Source organism: Lathamus discolor, chromosome 6 (genome assembly GCF_037157495.1).
Source record: "Lathamus discolor isolate bLatDis1 chromosome 6, bLatDis1.hap1, whole genome shotgun sequence".
NCBI classification, from domain to species: Eukaryota; Metazoa; Chordata; class Aves; order Psittaciformes; family Psittacidae; genus Lathamus; species Lathamus discolor.
In genome coordinates, this window is record NC_088889.1 from 49253921 (window position 1) to 49277689 (window position 23769).

Genomic DNA, 23769 nt, shown 5'->3' on the forward strand with positions numbered 1-23769 from the left:
TCTCTGAGCAGAGGCCAAAGCCACTTATGAGCCTGTTTTTTTCTTGGGCTAAGGTTGGTCTGATGTTCCTATCTCTAAGTTTGAAAATGTCAGGATTTGGAAGAACAATGCAGCGTGTGCTGTAAAAGATCACTGTCTCTTTGTCCAGTACTTAAATGACTAAGTAGTACTTGAAATAACAGGAAAGATAAGTCCAAGGTTTTTTTAAGGCCATGTTTGAGTATAAATCTGTTTTCTTAACATATCATCTTTCCTTCCTCTGAGACATTTACTATCTTTATTTAGAGCAAGGAGAAGGAATAAAGCATGTGCTGTCACTGCCCTTGAACTTCTTTGCAATGTTGGCACTTCTTCCCCCTTGTTTCACTTCACTTCTTGTTGGTTTGCCTTTCTATCTGCCTAATGCATCAGCTTGCAGGAGGATACCTTATAAAATGGAAATCTTTCCTGTGAGGCATTCCTTTCTACCCTGTAAAAAGTCTTTGCTGTAAATTTGCTCCAGTCTTACTAACCACTTTGTGCCAGAGTCATAAATTTGGATAACTTCACAGAAGAGGATTTTCCTGAAAGTGGGTCACACAGCACTCTTCAGATAGGGGCTGACACAGGGTGGTACAGTGGGCTTTCTCCTCTGTAATAAAATAAAATAAATGACAGCGATTAGCTTGTTTGTTCTGCCACAAGCCTTGCACTTCTAGCACTTCCGTCCACTTTGGGACAGGTTTTAGGCCTGAAAGGAATGCAGAATTAAGAACTGCTACTGAGCAATATCTCTGTAATATCAGCAGACTCTAGACATTTAACTGCTTAAATGCCTGGCTCAGGGTTGCAACAGCAAGATGTTACTCCTGTTAGGTAATAGCAGAGACATATAATTTGAGGGAATTTTGGATGTGAATTTTGTGGCTCTTTTATGCCAACATATGTCTGGGCTTCCTGTCTGTAGTTAGAGGCTGCTGAGCAGCAGCAGGTGCATTGCTTCTCAGTGGTGTAGAGCAGTGGCTTCCAGCTGCATACAGGGGTGCAGTTAAACCAGCTGTGGCGGGAGCACCTCCTCACCCACCAGAAATCACACTTAGCTGCCTCACTTGACTTTTGTGATTCCTACCCGTTTCTAGAAGATGGGGTAAAAGGGCAATGCTGACTACAGGAAGAACTTGCAGCTTATTCCATGTGACAAAGAGAGGACTGCAAAACTTTAAAGCTGCTTCACTGTCTTTAATTTTCCTTTAGCCTGTTTGTCTCACGAGAGCAGAGTAGAGGGGCAGGATCACCTCCTTCGACCTGCTGGTCACGCTTCTTTTGATGCAGCCCAGGATACGGTTGGCTTTCTGGGCTGCGAGCTCACACTGAAGCCGGCTCATTGACCAACACCCCCAAGTCCTTCTCTGCAGGGCTGCTCTGAATCCCTTCTCTGCCCAACCTGTAGCTGTGCCTGGGATTGCTCCAACCCAGGTGTAGGACCTTGCACTTGGCATGGTTAAACTTTGTGAGGTTGGCATCAGCCCACCTCACAAGTGTGTCAAGGTCCCTCTGGATGGCATCCCTTCCCTCCAGCGTGTCAACCGAACCACACAGCTTGGTGTCATCAGCAAACTTGCTGAGGGTGCACTCAATCCCACTGTCCATGTCACTGACAAGGATGTTGAGCAAGACCGGTCCCAACACCAACTCCTGAGGGACACCACTCGTTACTGGTCTCCAACTGGACATTGAGCCGTTGATCACAACTCTTTGTGTGCGGCCAGCCAGCCAGTTCTTTATCCACCAAGTAGTCCACCTATCAAATTGATGTCTCTCCAATTTAGAGAGAAGGATGTTGTGTGGGACAGTGTGGAACACTTTGCACAAGTCCAGGTAGATGATGTCAACTGCCTGTCCATCAGTTCTGTGGCCCTATCATAGAACCTAAGAGGAGTTTTGGTCAGCACATCCACCTTCCCAATAGAGATAGGTTAGATTAGTTAACTGAATAGCATTGTTAATACTGAAACTTCCAGTTACATACCTCTGTGGTGAGTTATTGAGGTGGAATTTTGATGCTTATCAAGATATGAATACCTTTGTTTAGAGGAAAGAAAAGCAGCCATCCTTGCTGGATGGTACAGCTGTAGCCTGTTTTCAGACTAAAACAGATGTACTGGAGAGGAGAGTATTGTCCATGTCACAGTGAGTACCCATGATGCGGGAAGTAATTCAGACAAGTACAGAATCCAGACTTTTTTCAAACTATTAGCTTGAACCAGGTGCTTCAATCATTTCTTCTGTAGGCATTAAACACTTGAAGGCCTAATCCAAATTCAGTTGATGTTAACTGAACCTTGTATTACTCGGTGTGATTGGGGTTTGTTGAAGTATTCAGCTGAGTCCTGTAGCACGCTACAGTCATTCCAGGCCCTTTTCTTCAGCCTGCTGCTCTCCTCTGCCTAATACACACTATGTCCTCATCACTTGCAAGCTACCAGCAGTGATGCGAATTATTATTACTGCATGCCAACACTTTTGGTATTACACTTTACCAGTTATTTACACTTTACTGGCTAATACTGATACATTTTACTGGATATTACACTTTACTGGAAAAAACAAAAGCTTTAGTGACTGAAGTAATTATGTTTCTGCTCTAAATACTTGAGAGGAGAGGAAGTAAAAACCCCACAATCTTGCAAATGTAAAAGCAATGAAGAGTTTTAAACCTGAATCTTTCAGAAGCTCCACTGGACCATGAGATGACTTTGTCATCTCACTACAGTATTGCTTCCAAAACCCAGTACTTATAATTTAGGTTTCAACATTAACTGCTGCATTACTGATGATTTTGACAGAAACATCTGCTGCATTGCAGAGTAAGTGTTTGGACTAACTTAGTTGAGAAGGATTTCGTGACTGTCCTGGGGAAGCAATTTCATTTGTTGCCTGATAGATGACAGGAAGTTTCCCGACTTTAAATCTAACTTTCTGTCACTTATAGCTTTTTTAAAGTATGGACTGTCTGCTTCAAATTGTTTAATTTTGAACTTGCACGTGATCGTTTATACCCACATAACTATTGGGATTTTATTTCTGCATTTCTTTCTTTTGTTTGAAGTGTCATTTGAGGTACAAACAAGCCACCCCTCTACCTGTTCATCTTACACAGAACTTGGGGGGGCGAAGATGAAGGTCTCAGGCACCTACCTGCCTGCACATGTGTGTGTGTGTATATATATGAGTCTTTGGTTTTAATAAGAGAAAGCTCAGGTGCAATGGCAGTTCAGCAAGCTGGGTCATGTGCCATTATTGGAAAAACTTCTGTATGTTGTCATTGTTGATTGCAGCAATGTGCATTTTCCTTCAGGGTTATATAAGGTTCATGTGATTTCAGAGACACCAGGATGGTATTTACAGCTAAGGGGCTTTCTTCTTTGCAAATCTTAGAAAATGTATAGGATGCCTGTTGGCATTAAGCAGTGTTCAGATTTTTAGGTTGGGGTATTGTGGCACCACATTCTGCTCCTTTAGCTCTCCTTTTTGTTATATCAATATACACTGTCACTCTACTGGCCTGCTTCCCTCTCCTCTGTGGCATAGAAAGCTGGTTTGCTGTGGACAGACTTTCTAAAGAGGAAAAGGCAAGTGTCCTCCATGCACGGTGCACCTCCAAATATTTAGAAAATGCACCAGTCTCTCCAAGAAAGTAGGTACTGCTTCGCAGCATATCCTTAATTCTTGGCATTTTGTCTAGGTATCAGAGAGTGAGATAGAGAATTCACATTGCAGTTGTATAAATAAATCAGAAAGGTAGGACATTCATGTGATAGTGCCATCTATTAAGTACCAGTTGTAATTACCTAGCTTAAGGAATGACCCAAGATGACCAATTAGAGTTTCCATGCTGAATAATTCTCTGTACCACAGTCCTGATGCCGTTTCTTTCATATTTGATTCCAGGAGCTTCTGGAAGTCGGAAAAGGGAATCTGGTTGTGTGACAGCAGCCCTTGGCAACACGTGGAGTCACAGCGTCAATACCAGGCTCATACTACAATATCATGACTTGCTGACAAGACAGGTGAGAACAAAAAAGAGAGTTTGAATAAAGCTACAACAGCAGTGCTCAGTCAGATGGGCTGTGTCCTTCAGCATCTGTGATTATGCCACATGTGTTGAGAACCTGGTGCTCTACAGCCAATTGCTTATTTGGTGCGGGGGCTAGTCAGTGTCCTTTGTTTTTCAGGGATGGCAAATCCTCCAGTGCCTCCCTGTGTTAGAATGGGCTTATCTTAGTCACAGGGCCTTGTGTTGGCCTGGTGGCACAGGCATACAAGCTCCTTGAAGTTTTAGTGCATTTCATGTTGTGGAGATGAAGGGTGTAAAGGGTCCTTAAAGTAATTCCTGCACAGGGTTTTTGGGGTAGGAGTAGGAGCCTAGTGCTTTCATTCCCATGATTTTTTTGCTGTCATCATTTCCACTCTTTGTGCTAAACTTCAGCTGTGACTGTTAGGACAGGGAGCACTCTGTCTTCTGCAGCTACTGCTTGCAAGTTAAGCTTGATGCCTGCCCCAGCAAGCTCAACTTTGAGCAGTAAGTGTGGTACTGATTTTCTAGAAGTATGCCTGCAAAAAGAAGAGTACTTTTACCCTTTTCATTAAGAGACTTCATGTTTTTGAGAGAAATGGAGTAGCATTTTAGACTGCAGTCTTCACCTCTTAATTTAAAAAAAAATGTGAAAAACTAGGAAGCAAGGCATTGGGGGTTTGGTTGATGGAATAACTTTTTTTCTGTTTTTAAAAACACTATAACCCATGATTTCATCTCTCCCTTGGGATATCTGCGGTTATAATCTCTTTTGGCTTTGTCTATTCTGTTTTTGCATTGATGTAACTCTTTCCAAAGGCTGTGACCCTCAGTATTAATGTTATTGATTTTCTGCCTGTTGAAGTAGAGACTTGTCAGAAAAATTTCTCCATGAGATTTGTGCCATCCTTCACCTGTAGCATTACTGCCCACGTACTTTCAAATTAGTGCTTCTGGTTTTACTGTCACAACACGAGGTTTCTCACTTACAGGTTTCAGTCTTTAGAACCTGAGAGTTCTGAAGACTGAGGAGCCTGAGGAGAGCAAGCCAGCCCATTTCATTCTGCTCATTAGAAGTAAAACTATAATCATGGCACCTCTGTTCCTGCAAGTAGGCACTGTGAAGCATTGGTAGTCCCCTGGACTCTGGTAGCAGGCTAAGTGTGTCAAATGCTGATAGAAAAGGCGTCTTCTGGACTGTCTTCTAAAGACTGTGCACAGTTGTATTGAAACTGCTGCTGCTCTTATAAGTTCTCTGTGTTCTGGTCTGTAATGAGTTCTCTTTTTCTACATGTGTGTACAAAATACAAAGCTGTTCACAAATTTCCTGGATTGTTTTGGAGTATGTGAGAGGTGGAGCTGGCAAAGGGAAAAGGGCAGAAACTGGGCTCTGTGCTAATTCATGATGCTTAAAGTCAGCTAAAAAGGATTAAGAACATTCCTCTGGTGGTGGAAAGATGGAGCAGTTTTCCTAAAGAACATTAGATGTAGTTTTTCCTAATTTTGTTTGAGAATAGATCGCAAGTGTCTGAAATGTTGTTTTCAGTCTTTTAAAATTCCATTATAAAAGATATACTTTGGTCCGCTTAAAAAAACACCCAGAGTTTTACTCTGTTCTTAACTGGGTTTATCAGGCGCACCACCTTGCTTGCATGTGAAGCCACAGGCTCATTTTGTTTTAGTTGAGCAAAAGAACAGAATGTACAGTGAGGAAATACAGCCCCAAAGTAAACATTAATATATATTATTAAAAGCAAAGTAATTTGAAACAGAAGTGTGATATAAATAGTGATATGTCTGTGAAGCCCATTAATGAAATGGGATTTATCCATGGTGTCCTGTAAATATTTTCCTGTTGCTGATAGTTGTGTCATTATTTTTTTAGATAAATTCTCTTTTCTTAGAACTGTAGAAATCTTTCTTTCAGCTAGACAGGCAGTTTCCAGTTAGAGGAAGGCATCTAGAATTACAGTACCTGTAGCAGCACTGTATTGATCAAATTACTGTAGTTTTACACACATAAGTTCTTTTATAATTGCTTTATAGCCACTTTCAGAAATGAATTTTGAATAAAGGTACCTCAGTTCTTGAGATGCCATTTCAGTCATCATAGGGTGGTTCTGCCAGGAGGTATTGGATATCAGTGCTTTGAAACTCAGCACTTTTTAAGGAAGCTTAACTTGGAGGTCCAAAACTTCCCAAGTCAGTGATCACTTCTAAAAATTCTCATATTACTGTATAAAAAATAAAAAAAAAGAATAAAAAAGGAAGCCTGTGATTATCTGTGTAGTCTTGGTTTTAAAGTGAAATTCTGCCCCAGGAAATTACTGAAATCACACAGTTGTTCTAGAGATTTGAGTGAAAAGTAGTGCAAAACTAGGTTTTCCCTGCCTTTCATGATTTGTAACCCTGCAGAATCAATATAGTGTAAGGAATAACCTATGTTTTGTTCCAACTGACACAGTGGACACATTTTTTTCTTTCAAAAGCCAAAATTCATTCTTTCTTTGGTCACTTGACTTCCTGAAGATGTTCTTCCTGGCTCTACTTTCTCTCCGTCTTTCCCTGGAGGTGCTGGGGCAGTGGTGACAGTCCGAGCGATCCCCTCCTGCATTCAGCTTCTGTGGTAGAACCAGTACGCTAATCCTTGTTGGGAAATCCTACCCACTGAAAGTACCTCTTGAGATGCATGGGGCCGCAAGGCCCAAGGGTGGTATTCTTCAAATTATGAAGTGAAAATGTAATTGTTAAGGAGGATTCAACAGAGAAGTTTTCCAGAGCTATAGTATTTTCTGGACAGTAGAGGCTACTGGGCTACTAGTATTCTTAGTCATGCAGGTTTTCCTTTCTGGGGAAGCTTGGGGGTGTAGTCCCTGTTCCCGAAACTTTGGGGAATGCCAGGGCTGCAGGTGGCAGAACGAGTGTGCAATAAATCTAGGGAAAGTAAGCACAGAATTCCTACACCAGTTTGTTGGGTTTTTTTTAATAAGTAAAAGATTCCCTTTATTTTGTTTGTCCAGCAGACATTTTTTCAGCCAGCTATCCCTTTTTCCACCCCACCCTCTGTATGTCTGGTGAACATTAATAAGACAGCAGCCAATTCAGCAAAATAATGGTATTTCTGGGACATCCTGCCTGCTTTAAAATCAGTTAGGTTTCCTTTATTGCTTGGATGGGAACAGGTTTCTGAACAAACACATGAACTTTCCTCTTTTTGCCCACTTCTAGAAGCCAGTGTTCTGGTTTTTGTTTCCTCCAGGACAGAAGCAATGCAGCTAGGGGAGGGCAGAAGGAGGTTTACAGTCTTCATTTAAATTCATTATGCCATCAAAACCCACAAGTATGGACAACAGTAGGAGTCTTTTAACTGCTGAGGTGAGACTGAGCTGCACATGTTCCACAGTGGCATAAAAGGCTGGGAGAATATGGGAAAATGTAATTGTTTCGCATAAGTGGGTTTATGAAGGAGTTTATTATTATCTTTATGGATACTGATACTTTGTTGTCCCTAAACACTCTTATGAGTAGTTGACCATAACATTTGTTTTCCTGAAAACTGTACAGAAACATGCAGACTCTTCGAGTTTTGGCTAAAACTGATGGGGCTGCACTAAAACACTAGAAACTGTCAGCCTCTTCAGTTACACTTATGTGTATAATTATCCTTCTTTCCTGAGCTGGAGTCAGCAGGCTCCAAGGTTACTGTTCCTGTGTGCTCAGCTGTCTTTGGGGAACAGCATGGTAGGGTTTAATACATTGACATGCTGTATTTAATGTTTTGTTCTTCTCTGTTGGAGACAGGGTGCTGGATTAGGTAAGACACTGGCCAGATCTGGTATGGCAACTTCTATGGGCCTGGTTTATTTGATAGTTTTCATGGGATTTGTGAGACTCATATTATTGTGTTAATGTCTGTAATGTGTTTCGAAATTCTCAGATGGAAAGTGCACATAGATTTGTTATTTTATAACAAATCAGTGTTCTCCTATGGTATTTTCAAGAAAGAGCATTTAGAATCATAGAATAATTTAGTTTGGAAAAGACCTTTAAGATCATTGAGTCCAACCATTTATTGAGCACTGCCAAGCCCACCACTAAACCATGTCCCTAAGCACCACATCTGCACATCTTTTAAATACCTCCAAGGATGGTGACTCAACCACTCCCCTGGAGAGCCTGTTCCAATGCTTGGCAATACTTTAAATTAATAGATCTTTCCTTAAATCCAGTCTAAACCTCCTCTGGTGCAACTTGAGGCTGTTTCCTCATGTCCTGTCACTTGTTACTTGGCAAGAGACCAACACATACCTTGCTCCATCTTCATTTCAGGTAGTTGTAGAGAGTGATAAGGTCTCCTCTGTGCCTCCTTTTCTTCAGGCTAAACAACCCCAGTTCCTCATAAGACTTGTGCTCCAGACCCTTCACTAGTTTCAATTCCCTTCTCTGGACCTGCTCCAGCACCTCAATATCTTTTTTGTAGTGAGGGACCCAGAACTGAAAACAGTGTTCAAGGTGTGGCCTCACCAGTGCTGAGCGCAGGGGGATGACCACTGCCGTGGTCCTGCTGGCTACACTATATCTTACACAGGCCAGGATGCAGTTGGCCTTCTTATCTGCCCGAGCACAAGCTGGCTTATGTTCGGCCAGGTCCCTTTCCACCAAGCATATTTCCAGTCACTCTTCCCCAGACCCATAGCTTTGCATGAAGTTGTTGTGACCCAAGTGCAGGACCCAGCACTTTGCCTTGTTGAACCTCATAGCATTGGTAACAGCCCATTGATGCAGCCTGTCCAGATCCCTCTGCAGAGCCTTCTTAACCTCCAGCAGATCAACACTCCCACCCAACTTGGTGTCATCTGCAAACTTACTGAGGGTGCACTTGATCCCCTCATCCAGACCATTGATAAGGAAGTTAAACAGAACTGACCCCAGTACTGAGCCCTGGGGAACACCACTTGTGACTGACCACCAGTTCCATTCGCCACCACTATTCTTTGGGCCCAGACATCCAGCCAGTTTTTTACCTAGCGAAGAGTATGCTTGTCCAAGCCGTGAGCAGTGAGTTTCTCTGGGAGAATGCTGTGGGAAACAGTGTCAAAGGCTTTAGTAAAATCCAGGTAAGATCCACAGCCTTGTCTTCACACATTAAGCAGGTCACCTTGTCACGGAAGAAGATCAGGTCAGTCAAACAGGACCTGCCTTTCATAAACCTATGCTGACTGTCCCTGATCACTTGGTTGTCCTGTGTGTGTTGTGTGATGGCACTCAAGATGATCTACTCCATAACCTTCCCTGGCACTGAGGTCAGACTGACAGGCCTGTAGTTCCCTGGATTCTCCTTCTGGCCCTTCCTGTAGACGGGCATCGTATTTGCTAACTTCCAGTCCACTGGGACCTCCATGGTTAGCCAGGACTGCTGAAATAGAAATAAAATACCAACAGCATAGATGTGTTTTCTTCTATTAGTTCTGTAGTAGTTACAGCTACCTACTAAATGATGGAAAGATGGTGAGCACTTCCGCCAGCACCCTTAGTACCCCTGGGTAGATCCCATCCAGCCGCACAGACTGATGTGTGTCTAAGTGGTGTTAACAAGTTGCTAACCGTTTCCCCTTGGATTATGGCAGCTTCTCTCAGATCCCCATCCGTGTTTTTCAGCTCAGGGGGCTGGATACCACAGAACAACTGGTCTAATTATTAAAATATGGGCTGAAGCTTTCAAGCCGTACCAGGTGAGCTGCTGCGCAGCAATTTTCCTGCTTCAGGTAAAATGATTCAAATGCATAAGTATATGTTGACTTATTCTTAAAAAACAAAAGTAAACAAAAACCCTTCTCTCATTCAGATTACTGCCAGACATAACTTTTGTACTCTCCTTGGTTACAGACCAGCTGTTTTGTCTTGCTCTGCTTACTATCGTATGAATAAGCCCTGAATAAGCATTCCAGAATTACAATGGTGAAGTAACCATGGTACTTGCTGGGGAAGAGAAAGGCTGGGAGAGAGCCAAGGGGGATGGGGATGAAGTTTGACATTTATGTGACCTGCTAAGGCCAACTGCCATGATTCTTTACCTTAAATTTGTTGTATTTTTAGTGAAGCAGTTCTTTGAAATTGTCCAGATGTTTGGCTGTAACTCTACCAGTCATTATGAAAGTATATTGAAAATAGAAAAAATGTAACTTGTTGCAGTTGTGATGGTTTCAGAGCGTAAGTGAGACCAGATTTATCTCTCCCTGTAAAACATTGAAAGTAGTTATTATGTGGACTTTCTGGCTGTTGGGTAGCTGTCCCATTTTAAAGATAACATCAGGTGAGGTTTTCATCCATGAAAAAGGGATTTACAGTAAATGAAACAATTTCAAACAAAGCATGTAGGCTGTGGAGAAGAGACATACACCAAGTACTACTATCTGGGGTTAACACTTTCCAAATTTTGCCTTAACAATCTGAAGGATAGCAAGTACAGTAATACAGTTTGGAAATGGCATCCAACTTTTTTGTGTCAAAACAGGAAAGGAGATTGTAGTCTTATACTTACTATAAAGGGTTCTAATTACTTTGGTGAGGAGAAAGAAGCTGGGGAGAAAGAAGCAATGAAATGTAATCAGACAGAACATGTTAGGGGTTGGACTAGATGATCTGTAAGGGTGCCTTCCAACCAAACTATTCTATGATTCTGCGTACTAAAATCTCTCTGATATGGGAAGATGGTCTGATAGAAATAAAATGCAGACAGCATAGGTGTGTTTTCTTCTATTAGCTTTGTAGCAGCTATAGCTACCTACTAAAACAAATAGAGAAGAAGAACCTGCAGTGGAGGAAAATAAAAAAGATACTTTAATAGAGTTAAACGTCATTTTGGAGTTAGATGGGGAGATGGAGATGGCCACTAGCATTGAGAAATGCAGACAGAAAGTTTTTTAACTACTTCAGTGGGAGCAGAGGAGAAGGTAGTTCAGTCTTTGACACCGTGGGCCAAGAAAGAGCCCATAGAGAACCGGGCAATGAAAGCAGTGTTTGGTCTGAGGTGACTAGGGATGTGTGAAGGTTGCCCATTGTTATGTGTGAGGCAAGAAGTATTGTCTTCTACTGATCTAGAAGCTGGGGATACTCAAAAAAAGAAGTTGCAGTACCCTAAAGAAATAAGATGAAAGCTCTGTGTGTGAGTTTTTAGCGAAATTATTAAGACAACTGAAGTGCCATTCAGCAGCTGTGAGCCATGTTGGGAAAACCTGTCTCTATGCACTACATGAATCGTGTGCATTGAACGGTCATGCAGATCATTTACACAGTACAATACTTTTTTTTCAAGTGTTTAGACGTGAGAAAATCTGCAGATGGTGGTGAATAATGAGGTCCAATAAGCAGTGATGGAAAAGGGATGTGGCTATTGGGTTGGTTTAAAATAGAAGCAGTGTAAAGTGTGTTCTAAGCCATCCTATTATACAATGTGATAAATATCATATGGAAAATCAGCACTGTGAAAACATAAAAAGAAATTTTATTTTTTTATTTAAGGTAAGCTTGCAGGTTTGGAGTCATACCAGGGACAGGAAATTTTGCAGGAAAATAGAAAATTTTTTAAGGTGAGATTAGTTTTTTTATGGTTCTCCATTACAGAGCATGCTGCTTTTGAAGAAATAGCTGTGGAAAGACTGCAGGAGCACGTATTTGAATTCTGCCAGTCCTTCCATTTAAATAAATGGGGTTTTCCTAGGATACACAGTTTACTTCAGAGACTTCTGCCTCACCACTGCTATTGTTTGGATATTTTGAATTGAGACACAATCAGAGGTTGCTATGACCTCAAATTTCCATGCATGTGTACAAACCACATCCTTTAAAATACATAAATGAGAAACTTAAGGGTTTTTTTCTGGTTGAATAGGTTCTAGACTAGACTGATAGCTCTTATGACAGAAATCTGTTGCTTATCCATAGATCATACCCAAGTGTAAGCAATATGAACTTGAGTTGCATGTGAACAGGATGAAACTGGACACAATGCACAACTGCAGAATAAACAGATGATTATTGACACAGTATGATACTGACTCAATCCAGCAGAAGTGCCAAATGAAAGGGTGCCATAAAAATAGAGAAGGTTCACTAGGTCGCCTGCTTTCTGGCTTGTGTGTTTGTTCATGTCTCTGTTTGCAGTAAGCTTCCTTCTTAATAAACTTATGGGTATGGTCACACAATATAAACATCACTACAGCCCTATCTGCATTAAATAGGACTGGATTTATGTCCCTCTTCTCTTAACAGGACACTTTTATATAAAGAAAAATATTTTCATCATTCTTGCACAAGAATTCATTTACTCTGGTGCTTTTGTAACACTTATCAGTTTATCTAAGAATCTAAATAGAAATGAAAGGACACTAGATAAAATAGAAAAGGACAGAAGAAAACCTTTAATTCATCTTTTTCTCTGACAGTTTTTTAATAAGCATGGCACATTTTCTTAATGAAGATTATTTTAATGTCAGATTGACAAAATATAGCAGCAGCTGTGCAAACTTCAGTCTCATAGATCTGTAGTTCAGAGCATCCTAAACAGAGAAGCAGAAACAGCTGTGAGACAGAGAGGCAGATCCAGTCATGAAGTTACAGTGTCTTCCTACTGAGGCTGGGAGCAGCGGTGAGTACTTGTTTGTTAGGTATCTTTGACTGATAGGCCAGTCAGCTCTCAGAGGAGACTCCTTTTTGATTGCTGCTAACCTGCGTCAGTTACAAGTTAACCATCTCATATTATGTTATATGTTTTTTAATTACTATGCAAGCATAGTAATCCATAAGAAGAATGTGGACCTGCTTGAGTGAGTCCAAAGGAGGGCCATGAAGATGATCAGAGGGCTGGAGACAGGCTGAGAGAGTTGGGCTTGCTCAGCCTGGCAAAGAGAAGGCTCAAGGGAGACCTTGGAACAGTCTTCCAATACATAAAGGGGGCCTACAAGAAAGCTGGTGAGGGACTTTTTACAAGGGCAGGTAGTGACAGGACATGGGGAGTGGCTTTAAACTGAAAGAGGGGAGATTTAGATGAGGTAATAGGAAAAAACTCTTCACCACGAGTGTGGTGAGGCACTGGCACAGGCTGCCCAGAGAAGCTGTGGCTGCCTCATCCCTGGTAGTCTTTCAAGGCCAAGTTGGATGGGACTTTGAGCATCCTGGTCTAGTGAAAGGTGTCCCTGCCCTTGGCAGGGGGGGATGGAACTATATGATCTTAAAGGTCCCAAACCATTCTATGATTCTATGATTCATGTCATTAATCAGATAGAAATTCTTAGAAATCAGGGCTATGTCTCCCATTCTTTATTGGGAACTACTTAAAGGTCAAGATAGGAGGGGTAGGATTACTCTAACGAAATCTGTTCTGAATATAAACAGAGAACTTCACTCTCTGACGCTGTTAACCCAACGCCCTTTACAAACACTGTATTTACAGTTCACTAAAACAGCTTAAAAATGGGAGATAGAAAGAACCAGATATGACTTTCAGGCTGTGGTCTGAATTGCCTGAAGAATGTTCTGTTTGTAAGCTTAAGTCCCTTCACGGAGAGGGAATGAACACAAATTCCCATCCTGTTTATACAGAATCACTTTTCTGGTTTTATTTGGGCTTCAGTCCGAGTTTTCCCCTGAAAACAGAATGGAGCTAACCTAGGGCAGATTTTCTTCTCAGTATCTGAAGAGTCATTGCTCCTAACATCAGAGTGACAGCAACCAAAGTTGTTTATCCTTGCAATGCCTTGGCATTTTTTTGTTTCAGTTTAGTTTAGTTTTGGTTTGGTTGGTTTATTTGTTTGGGGGGGGAGGGGGGGCAGGGTCTGTGTGTTGCAGTTTTTTGTTTGGTTGGTTGTTGTTTTGTTTTGCCTTTTTTTTTTTTTTTTAATTTGAAAACAAGCAAACTAAAATGCCTAACTCAAATTTAAGTGTTTACGATTCAGAAAAGTTCTGCTAAGTCTTGAAATACAGTATACTTAAAGCTTGCAGGCATTCTTAATAGTGAAAAAGGTCAGAATTTCCTTATAAAGGAACTGGACAATCTTAAGTAGTAAAAATATAGTGGACTATAAGATTATAATAGAAATAATCTGTAAAATTATTTCGGGCATTACAGATGAGTTCCTGTGTTATAGAAAAAGCACACAAGCTCACAGTGAGGCTGATACTGAAGTGGTTTAGTTTATCACAGGAAAACTAATTTGACAGTGTAATCTCATTATGAAAAGGGTCTGTGCTATCCTAGAATAGTTCAGGCAAGCTGTTTTCAAAGGAAAGAGAAAAGTGTTTGTACTGTTGTGGAAGAGCACTGGGGACATCTCTGGAATAATGTATTTGGCCTGGACATTTGTGTTCAAGCTACTATCTTCTTCTTTCTTCCCCCTCTACTTACTATCTTCCCAGGTAAAGATAAGTCCCACAGAGAATATATTTATTGACATAGCAACAAGTTTGAGCTGTCACTGGTAATAAAAATAAACCTCAGACAAAGTTCTAAAACCAGACAAACTTTGACATACTGACTTCAGTGGGAAAATTCATTGCATCTTCTGAACAAAGCAAGGGATCACACATGATCCTCATGTTCAGGCATTGCAACCTTTATGATGCTCTAAACATTTTAAGGGAGAATCATCTTAGGGTCTTGTATATCTAGGATATTATACTTTGAACTTACATTTTTGCCTCTATGAATCGAAGGTTGTTGAACTGTTCTATATTGACAACCCAGGAGAATGACAGCCAGTGAGCGGCATTCAGAATCTCTTGTACAGAAAACTGTTTTCTTTGGTTCAGCCTTAACAGTGTATCTACCCTGCGTAGGATCAATTAATCTAGAGGGATTTGCTCCACACAGACTTTCTGATCTTTGACTCTCCAATTCCTGTCTGTGGTATCAGTGCCCTTAGCTGTAAAAACAGGCTGTAAAAAAAGAAATCTTAACTGCTTAGACAGTGAATAAAGGCTACTGACCTACTTAAGGAATAAGAACAATTTTAACATACCACTGTCTGAGATAGACTGTCCCTTAAAACAGATATTTTGATGGTCTCCAGTGTTGGTGACCTGTTGAGAGCTGCCTGGCCAACTTTATCGTGTTTGTGCATCATATTGCATCAATAATATAATAAAATACAGTATTTTCACAATACTACCTTCCCCTGGACTGATTGTTGTGACTGTTGGAAAAATACAATGGGATTTTAAGACATCTGCTCAATCAGGAGTGGAAAGGATGAGTCCAGGAGATGGTGGTGCATTGTACCCATATTGCAGAAGCACTGGAAAATGCTTGTGACTAAAAAGTAAAAGGCAGTATAAACGGCTACCTGAGCCATCCTGATTCCAGCTCTCGCAGGTAGTACTTATACTGTACTTTGATTAGGGGTACATATTAACAGAAAACAGTAAATTTCTCAATCCGTGTTGAAGTTCAGAGCTCCTGATAGACATGATTCATGGATCACTTCAACTTTCCAGATACTGGTAGGAAGTACTGTGAAGTGCAGCTCAGTTAATGAATGGCATGACTTCTTCCTTGGCTTTTCATACCGGAACAATACTAAATTAGAAAGAGCTAACCAGGTCACTTGTCAATAAATGCCCCCGTCTCATCAAAAAGGTGGCGGACCTAGGTTGTAATGTAGCTCTTGAGGCACTAGTGAGGTTCTCCCCTGGAAAGAGCTTATTTGATTTATCTTGGGTTTGCAAGGGCCTTTTACATGTGCATCACAGCGATGGCTCGTGGTCTCCCTTATCAGTTATTTCCTACAAGTGAGCCATGAGTTTCTGGCAGAAGTTCCTGCACTAGTCCTGTGTGAACAGTCAGCCTTCGCTGCTTCTGCCATTTGACTTCTGTTATTTGGCTGTGCAGATGTCCCTGCAGTTCAGGGGGTTCACATGCTCCACAGCACTGCACTTGAAGCTATGGAGTTTAGGTTGCAAAGACACATGATCTGGCCTTGTACAGAGCTCACAGTGGTCCAGGCAGTTTGGCTTAGAGTCTGAGCTAATAAAGCCTTATCAGGCCTGAGCCAGCACTTCTGTTTCACTCAGCAAATCAATTTTTCTGATCCAAATTGTGTGTTTGTTCTTCACTGTTATTTCTCTTATTATCACTCTTTATTTACCTGTCTAATAATAAAATAAAACTCTGTACCCATAGTCATTTCAAGCTGCAGAAAGTCATCTAATCTCCTCTTAGCCTGTGTTGATGTTTCCAGCTGGATGTGGTACATCTACAAAACCCAAGAGAAAACTACTTTTTTCCCATGTTTTCATACAGTTTTACTTCTCACGTATGGTCTTATAATGGCCATCTCAGTCTTTGTTTGAAAGCAGGCTGAAAAGAGAAAATGAAAGTGTAAATTAGCACAAAAAAAAAGAGGAGTTTCTTACTCATCTAAATTAACTGGAATTAAATCTGGAAGAAAAAAAAGTTAAGCAACTTCCTGTAAGCAGTGCGAGAAAGGTGGCCATTTGAGTGCCGTAGCAGGAAGGTAGAGGATGAGAGATTTTTTCATCATTTTTTCCCTACAGTTGTGCATTTTTTTGCTAGAGCTACATTTTTGTCCTTTGAGCATGACAGAATAACTTTTCAAAAGTTCACACATAGTTAATGCACACAGACCAATCTCAATTTCTCAAGCATAATCCCCATGCAAGAGAATATCTAAGAGCCGTAAACGCTACTCCCAGTAATTTTGTGAAAAGAATGACCATTGTGTCTGATCTTTGCTTATCCAAAATAAAAAGTTTTTTTAACCTGTGTTATTTGAGGCACACTGTCATCAAAAATTTCAGATCTGATAGGTTATAAAGCAATGTTTCAAGTCCTAGGGGACTGTCCAGCTTTACGGCATCTCTGCCATCCACTGGAACAAGCATGTTTGCCTTCACCTGGTGGGAATTGGTGGGGATGCTCTACCCTCTGGAAATGTAAATGAAGTTTCCTGAAACATGTCATGTTATGGGAAAGTTTTTCTAGAAGTCTGTTATTTAACAGTTGTACATTCAGCAATACAGATGATGTTTATAAGGCCATGAAGCTTGCTTTGAGTGCATTGTTTTTCACTTCTTTGGTAGAATCTCTCCGAGTAATGTTCTTGCTAGAGATAATCTGAGTGTTGTAGAAAAAAAGTTTAAATCTGTTGCCTTTTCTCAATACCCATAAAACAAGACAGTACTCTGAAAGCACACACATTGCATCTCTATGTATTAGCTCACAGATCTGTTAGCATTTTTTTCCTTGTCCTTGTTATGTGATGCCCAGTGGAGGCCAAAATATACTCTAGTGAGGCTTTGCATAAGATAATACTGCTGTCTCTCACATGTGAATTTAGCATTGTTGTCTTAGTTTGTCTCTGGGGTCTTTGCTTTTAGGAACAGAACAAAGTGAACATACAAAAAAAAAAAAAATTGGAAAGGGTTTTTGTTTGTTTCATGTTGAAAGCATTTTGCAGCCACTAATGTGGGTGAAAAATATTTGTGCGGTGATCTAGGACTTGGTTGAATCCCAGTCTTTTTGGCCCAAGTCTGGGGATTTAAGATTATGCATTTACATCAAGCAAGTATGAAGGACACTTGTTATTACTGATGTCCAAAACCAACGAATGCAGGATGGTGAGGCCACACTTGTGATGCTCTTCTACAATGGATTAATTTTCTTTCAATTGTAAATAATAATGTTGAGCTTTTTTGCCATTTGGAAAGCCAAAAGAAAGTGAAAGAAGGAATGAGCAGTGTCTAAATAAAGATTTGATACACTTCAGAAACAAGCATTGGGGTTGAATTTGCAGTGGATACTTTTTTATCTGTAGAAGATAAATATGTTGCTAAAACTATCATAAAGAAGGTTCATAGAAATCTGAAGAATAACAAAAGTAATACATCATGATGGCAATGCATATTTTAATTGCATACTTAAGAATGGCTATTCCTTATGTTGTGCTGGTGAATTGAGCCAAGCTGATCTCCTCTGTGCAGTGATGAGAGCTGGATGGTGTTTGGATCCCTGCCTCTGCAACCAGAGGAGCCCAGTGGCATGTCTGAGCATGTGGCTCTGTGGAGGAGAAAGCGAGCAGCTGCTGGGCTCCCATGCTCTTCTCCCTGTTGGTGACGTCTCTTCCAGGCAAGGCTGGCAGCCTGGGTGGAAGCATTATTCTGAGAGGAACTGCCCTGGTGATACTGTACCCTTAGGAGTCATTTCCGATTTGGGATTCATTATCCCAGGGATAAGGCAGTGTTCCATTAAGTGTTGTAAGTAAGAATTGTATCATTCAGCCCTTTTCTGATTTCCAGAACCAAAGTCAAACTGAACAGTATGGAAGGCTCTGAAAAGCTACATGAACTTTTATTTTTGGTTCTTCTCACCACCAGTGTGCTATAAGTCTGATGAGCGACCACAAGCTGCAACACAGGAGAATTCCCCTTGGAGGCTGTGTTTATGCTACCCAAATAGCACCATCCTCAGGCCGCTTTTCTTGTTACTGTTTCATTGTGGTAACCAGGACATGCTGGCTTGCTGGCTGCTTTTCTGGTTAGTAAAAGCTACTAGCATTTTCTCCTGAGTTACCCTCCGCATTGGACTATTACCAGGGCTTTGGGCCTCAGAAGTATTATAGCATAGGAAATCATCATGGCCAAACTCTTGTGAAGTTTCCTGGCCTCTAGAGGACTCTCCACTGGGAAAATTAGGAGAGACTCAGAAACAGAAAAGACGACAAAATCGATTTTTCAAATTGGGGAATAAGGCGTGTGGCAGGGAGACAAAGTGCTTTTGGGAAGAGGAATCTCACAGGGTTTGGTGTTACATGAGCAGAAGGGAACTGACCCTATATTTCGTGCTAGGGAACTTCCACCAGAAATCTGGTTTAAGTGGAAGTGTACTGGAAACAGCCTGTTTTTGTGCAGTTCCCTGGCCAGGTTGCTGCAGTTCAGACACAAATTGGATAAACATCTGGGATTGCATTTTCTTTTCCAGTTAAAACTTGAAGTTGCCCAATGTTTGCCTCGACAGTGCAGTTCTCTGCCACTGAAGTTATTGTTAAGTGACAGGAAAAGGCACTCTGGGTTAAAGGGTTCAAGGGTTTGCTTGCAGTCTGGGAGAGGACAGCTGAGCAAAAGCAGTATTTTGGTAGATTTGGCCTATGGTACTCAGGACAGTCATTGCTCTAGAGCACATCAGGGCAGTTCACCTTGGAAAATTCTGCTTCTGTTGTCTGTGATTGTCTTTGGTATTCGTTTGGATTTTGGTGGTTTCCTTCCACTGAAGTTACGTTTACTCAGCCTAAGGATAGTCAGAACTCCTTGTTATAGTGCCTGAAGCTAAACCCATGTCTAAATGGCAGTACGTATTACATGCTCATGTCTCTCACTTAAAATCCAGTGTTTGGCACTCTGCAAGGACTGGAACAATTTGCAGGCTTGTCATCTGTTGCTAGCAACTGCCTGGATAGGGACAGCCAGAACAGATGCCTTTGTTCTGGTTTTATGAGAGGGGAAGGAATTGACCCCACTGAATATTTGAGAAAACAGATAGAAGAGCTGTTGCTTATTGAGCCTTTTGCTGTACCCTCTGGGTAGGGGAAAGTGGGGTATCTCTGGAGCTGTGCCTACCTGGTAGAAAATTAATACAGTGAGATTGCTACAGATGTCTTATCTCCATGCCTGATTTTGGACTGAAGCAAAGAAATGCTACATAATTTTCATATAACTTAATAAAACAGTGGCAAGTTAATAAAGTTAGGAAGAAGACTTGTGAATTCTGATTCCCTGGTCCTGGCATTATACACTATGAAAAAGTCCTTTATATATGTATTACTCTTTCAAAGCAAAGTCTGAAGCCAGACAGGTATTGCGGGACCTGAAATTTGGAGTGTCCTCTTGCCTGGACTTGTCCTGTTTCTCCTCTATTCTTAAAAGATTCTTGGTTTTCATTTCTGTCTCCTCCATTTGTTTGTTTTCCTTCCATTTCTTTCCTTTGCAAGTATTGAATGCTCCTCTGAGAGTAAGCCTAGCCACATGTGCGTGCAGTGATGGTTTATTTTTATTGGAGTCATTGCCTGTGACTGTTATTCATTACTATAGGAAGAGCTGCACTAACAAACTGCTGAGAGCTTTCTCTTTTTTTTCTTCCCTGTTGTAAAAAGTCCTGTTTTGTCCATAGCCACTAAGAGTATCTACTGCTATCATTAAAACATTGGGAGTTTGGAGCTCGGGCTCTGGTACTGCCTCCTGAATGTCCTGTTGTGTCTGGTGTTGCAAAGCAGAATCTTAGCCCTCAGCTTCCTTACATATTGTCTCTTTAGATCAGCTTTTCAACCATCTGTCCACCTCTCTGCTACCAAAGCAACTCAGTTGGCCTCTGCCTGGGGAAGAATTTGTGGTCGCACAGATCTAGTGCAGTCACTGACTATTGTTATATATGTATATATATACTGATAATGAAGGGTGCAGCCAGAGCACCCCAAACAAGGTCTGCCTGGGATGAAGTGACTGATTCAGAAAAGGCTGGTCAAAGGTAGAATAAATTGCTTTTACCTCACTTGCACTTCTATTGTTGACACTAGATAAGTAATCAACAGCCCTATTTCCTTAATTATATTCACACTTTATTTAGAACTGACTCTTAAAATCAAAGGTACTCTGTCAGGATTTGTCTGAGAAGGTTTTATTCTTTGTTATTAATTTACATTCTGTATTTGTGATGCTGATATTTCAGTATAAAGGTTTCTTTGAGTTATCCTATGCTCAGGTTTTCCTTCGAGCTTTTCAAGGCTTTCCCTTCCTTAACTTTCTTACTCATATGAGTATCCACTGTTGGTGTTTCCCTGAAAAACTGTCTTAAATGCATCCATCTGCATTTCTCCCTCATTTTTATTAAGATGAGAGACAGGGACTTTGTGGCTTTGCAGTCTTAGCAATGTTTTTTAATATGTGGAATTTGTATGCATTGCACTAACAGAAAATAAACAGATGTGCTGCTACATCTATCTTGGGGTGTGAGACAACAGCAGGATGGTCAGCTGCCTTTTGTGTGTTCATTTGCTGTTGTTTCCAGATGTGCACTAATGGACATTTTTAGGAGGTACACACAAACTCTGCTTGCCTATTTTCTTGCACTAATTGGTTTGGATTTATGGAATGCTGCTCATAAAGTGTCTCTAGCTGCCATTGTGGCTTTTCTATAAAGTAGTAGAAAGGAAAACTGTTCCTAAACAGTTTCCTCTGGACAGGATTTTCTTATGGGGGGAGGAGAGATACAATCAATTTAAATTGCTCTATAAAGAGTTTTATTGAGCTGTGGACCCTTAACCTGGCCTTGATGAAAGCCTTTTCAAACAGCTGGACTTCAGGGAACCACGTCGGTCAGGTCCTGTGCATGGCACAAATAAAATGATCTTTTCCTAAGAAATTATTTTAATCTGAATTGTGATTTTTTTTTTTTTAGTGGGGTTTTTTGTTGTTGTTGTTGTTGTTTTGTTTTTTATGTTCTTTGTGTAAGTGATGGGGACTCCACATCTATTGTCAGTACTGGGGCACATTTGTATCCCTACTTATCACTGTTCGCTAGTTGCTCAAGACATCTCAAGATTTCCCTGTGTCAATCCATTGAGTTTGTTTTTACTAGGGAGAATATATGTGTGGAGTCTAGATGCTTAGGAAAGCTGAAGGATAACTGCATGTATCTCTTTTCCCTCAACTTGTCAGTTTTTCCTTTTTATTCCCAATTGTTACCCAGTTTCTACTGCAGCGTTTTCTACTGACAAGCATACAGGTACAGACAGTACTTCTGGGGTGGCTGAGCTTTCTTCTGCTTGAAATGGGAAAATCTGTCCATAGAAAACTTTCCCTTGTAACAGGGTATGGAAGAAGATACAAAGCAGGGGATAATCATTTCCATAAGAAAACATAAGTCCCTGATAAAGACAAACAAACTCTACAGTGATTTGCTTGTGAAGGCAATATGATTTGATAACATTTTATTCATATTTTGGTACTGATATCACCTGTAAAGTCTTTAGAAATGTATTTAATTTCTGAACTTCAATTTACCCTTATGCAGAATGGGGTTGCTTTTTCCTCACTCTTGTGAAGTGTTTTTAAAACTTGCAGATTTAAGTACCACATAACAAGTAAAATGTTGTTATCCCAGGAATCATTTGCAGTGGGAGATCAGTAAATTGCTTATAGGTATATCCTACGAGCTTAGTAAATGACTGCAGGATACCTGAACTACGTTTTTTCACCAGAGCACTGGAAACGTTCTAGGATCACGTTTCTGCTTCCTTAACAAGGCGTAGTTATCTCCCAAGGTAAATCAACCTATTGTGAGAGTGAAGCCTCAGATTGCTCCAAGGTCTAACAAGCACTAGTGTGTGGTGAGGCTTGGCAGAAAGCACAACCAGTTTTCCTCCTACCTTGTAAAATGCTGTATCATTGCCCTGAAGGATGTTTCAGTGTGAAGAGGTAGCAGGGGACAGCTGGTATAATGCTGTGTGAAGCCTTAACACTGCAGTGTTAGTGTCTGTTAAGGAGGTTTTGGTTCTCTCCTTGGACACCTTTCCAGTGGTCTGGAGGCAGCATGACCTGTGGGACTGGGAAAGAGAGCTGGCCCTGGGAACTGGGTTGTAGCTCCTACTCAAAAGTAAATTACCTACAGAATAAGGACTGCCACTTTTGTTTCTAGGATATATCAGATTCCTGCGCATAGGGCCCAAGAAGTACCAGAAGGGAAGGCAGTAAAAACAGTTATGAGCTCTGCTAGGATATCTGATGCAAAGTCAGCTTTGTTGTTTTTCTTACTGACTTTTTCCTGGGCTCTGTTGCAGCTGAAAAAACAACCCTTCTAATCTACAATAAGAAGGGAAATTCTGGCGTGAAGATTGTCCACCCAGACAATTTGGCACAATTAGGGGAAAGATTTGTTTAGCTTAGCACTGATTTTATTAGTACGTGAGTCTAACTGAACCTTTGAGATAGTCTTTTACCTGTTGAATGACACCGTCGATGGTGTAGTTTTCCTTCTCAGTTCTCAGCTATGCTCTTATAAGTGAATGTAGTGTAACTGGAGAATTCTCCTGAAATGCACCAACCATTAGCAGGGGTTGTTTACTGCAGTAGGACAACAATATGAATTAGGAAAACCCCGGCAAGCCAGCGTTGTTTCATCAAGGGCAGCAAGGGTAGTGAGAGCCAGACTCCTTGCACAGATCTCCTGTATTTGGTCAGTAGATCTAAATTCCGAAATATGTATTGGCTGTAAATGTGGTTTTGTTATTCATTTAGTCCTTAGTGCACATGCACACATTTTATCAGTACAAAAGATGAGATAAGGTAAATCTAGCAGAAAAGGAAATCTAAGGAAAAACTTAACACAGAACAAAATAAAAAGAGAAGAATATGTTCAATGCTAAAAAGCTGACGTACTTTAGAAGAGGCTTCACATGGTTTCATTCGTATTTCTCAGTCATTGCTAAGAACAAATTTGTTGTAATAGTCTCAGTAAAAAAATGGTGAAGAAACTGTGTCCTTCCAGTCTAAACAGAAATTATGTATTAAAGATTAATACAGCTGATTTTGTCAAATATTTCATTGAAACATCTTAGTCCATTACTTTTGTTAAAATCATTAGTTTTCCATTATGAAATAATATTTTTTTTTTACCATGTGAGAGCTCATGGCTCAGTCAAAATCATCTTATT

The 23769-nt window shown here is 40.8% G+C and overlaps 1 protein-coding gene across 4 annotated transcripts in view; it reads left to right on the plus strand.

Annotated features, from left to right (window-relative positions):
* Positions 1-23769, plus strand: part of RAD51B (RAD51 paralog B) — a 430051-nt gene that overhangs the window by 270932 nt on the left and 135350 nt on the right. For all 4 annotated transcript variants that reach the window (XR_010614163.1, XM_065686722.1, XM_065686724.1 and 1 more), the window contains exon 9: positions 3931-4049. Coding sequence is in view for 3 of the 4 variants with exons in the window: in XM_065686722.1 (XP_065542794.1) it covers positions 3931-4049 (119 nt within the window). In the remaining variant the exon portion in view is untranslated. The remainder of the gene's footprint in view (positions 1-3930; positions 4050-23769) is intronic.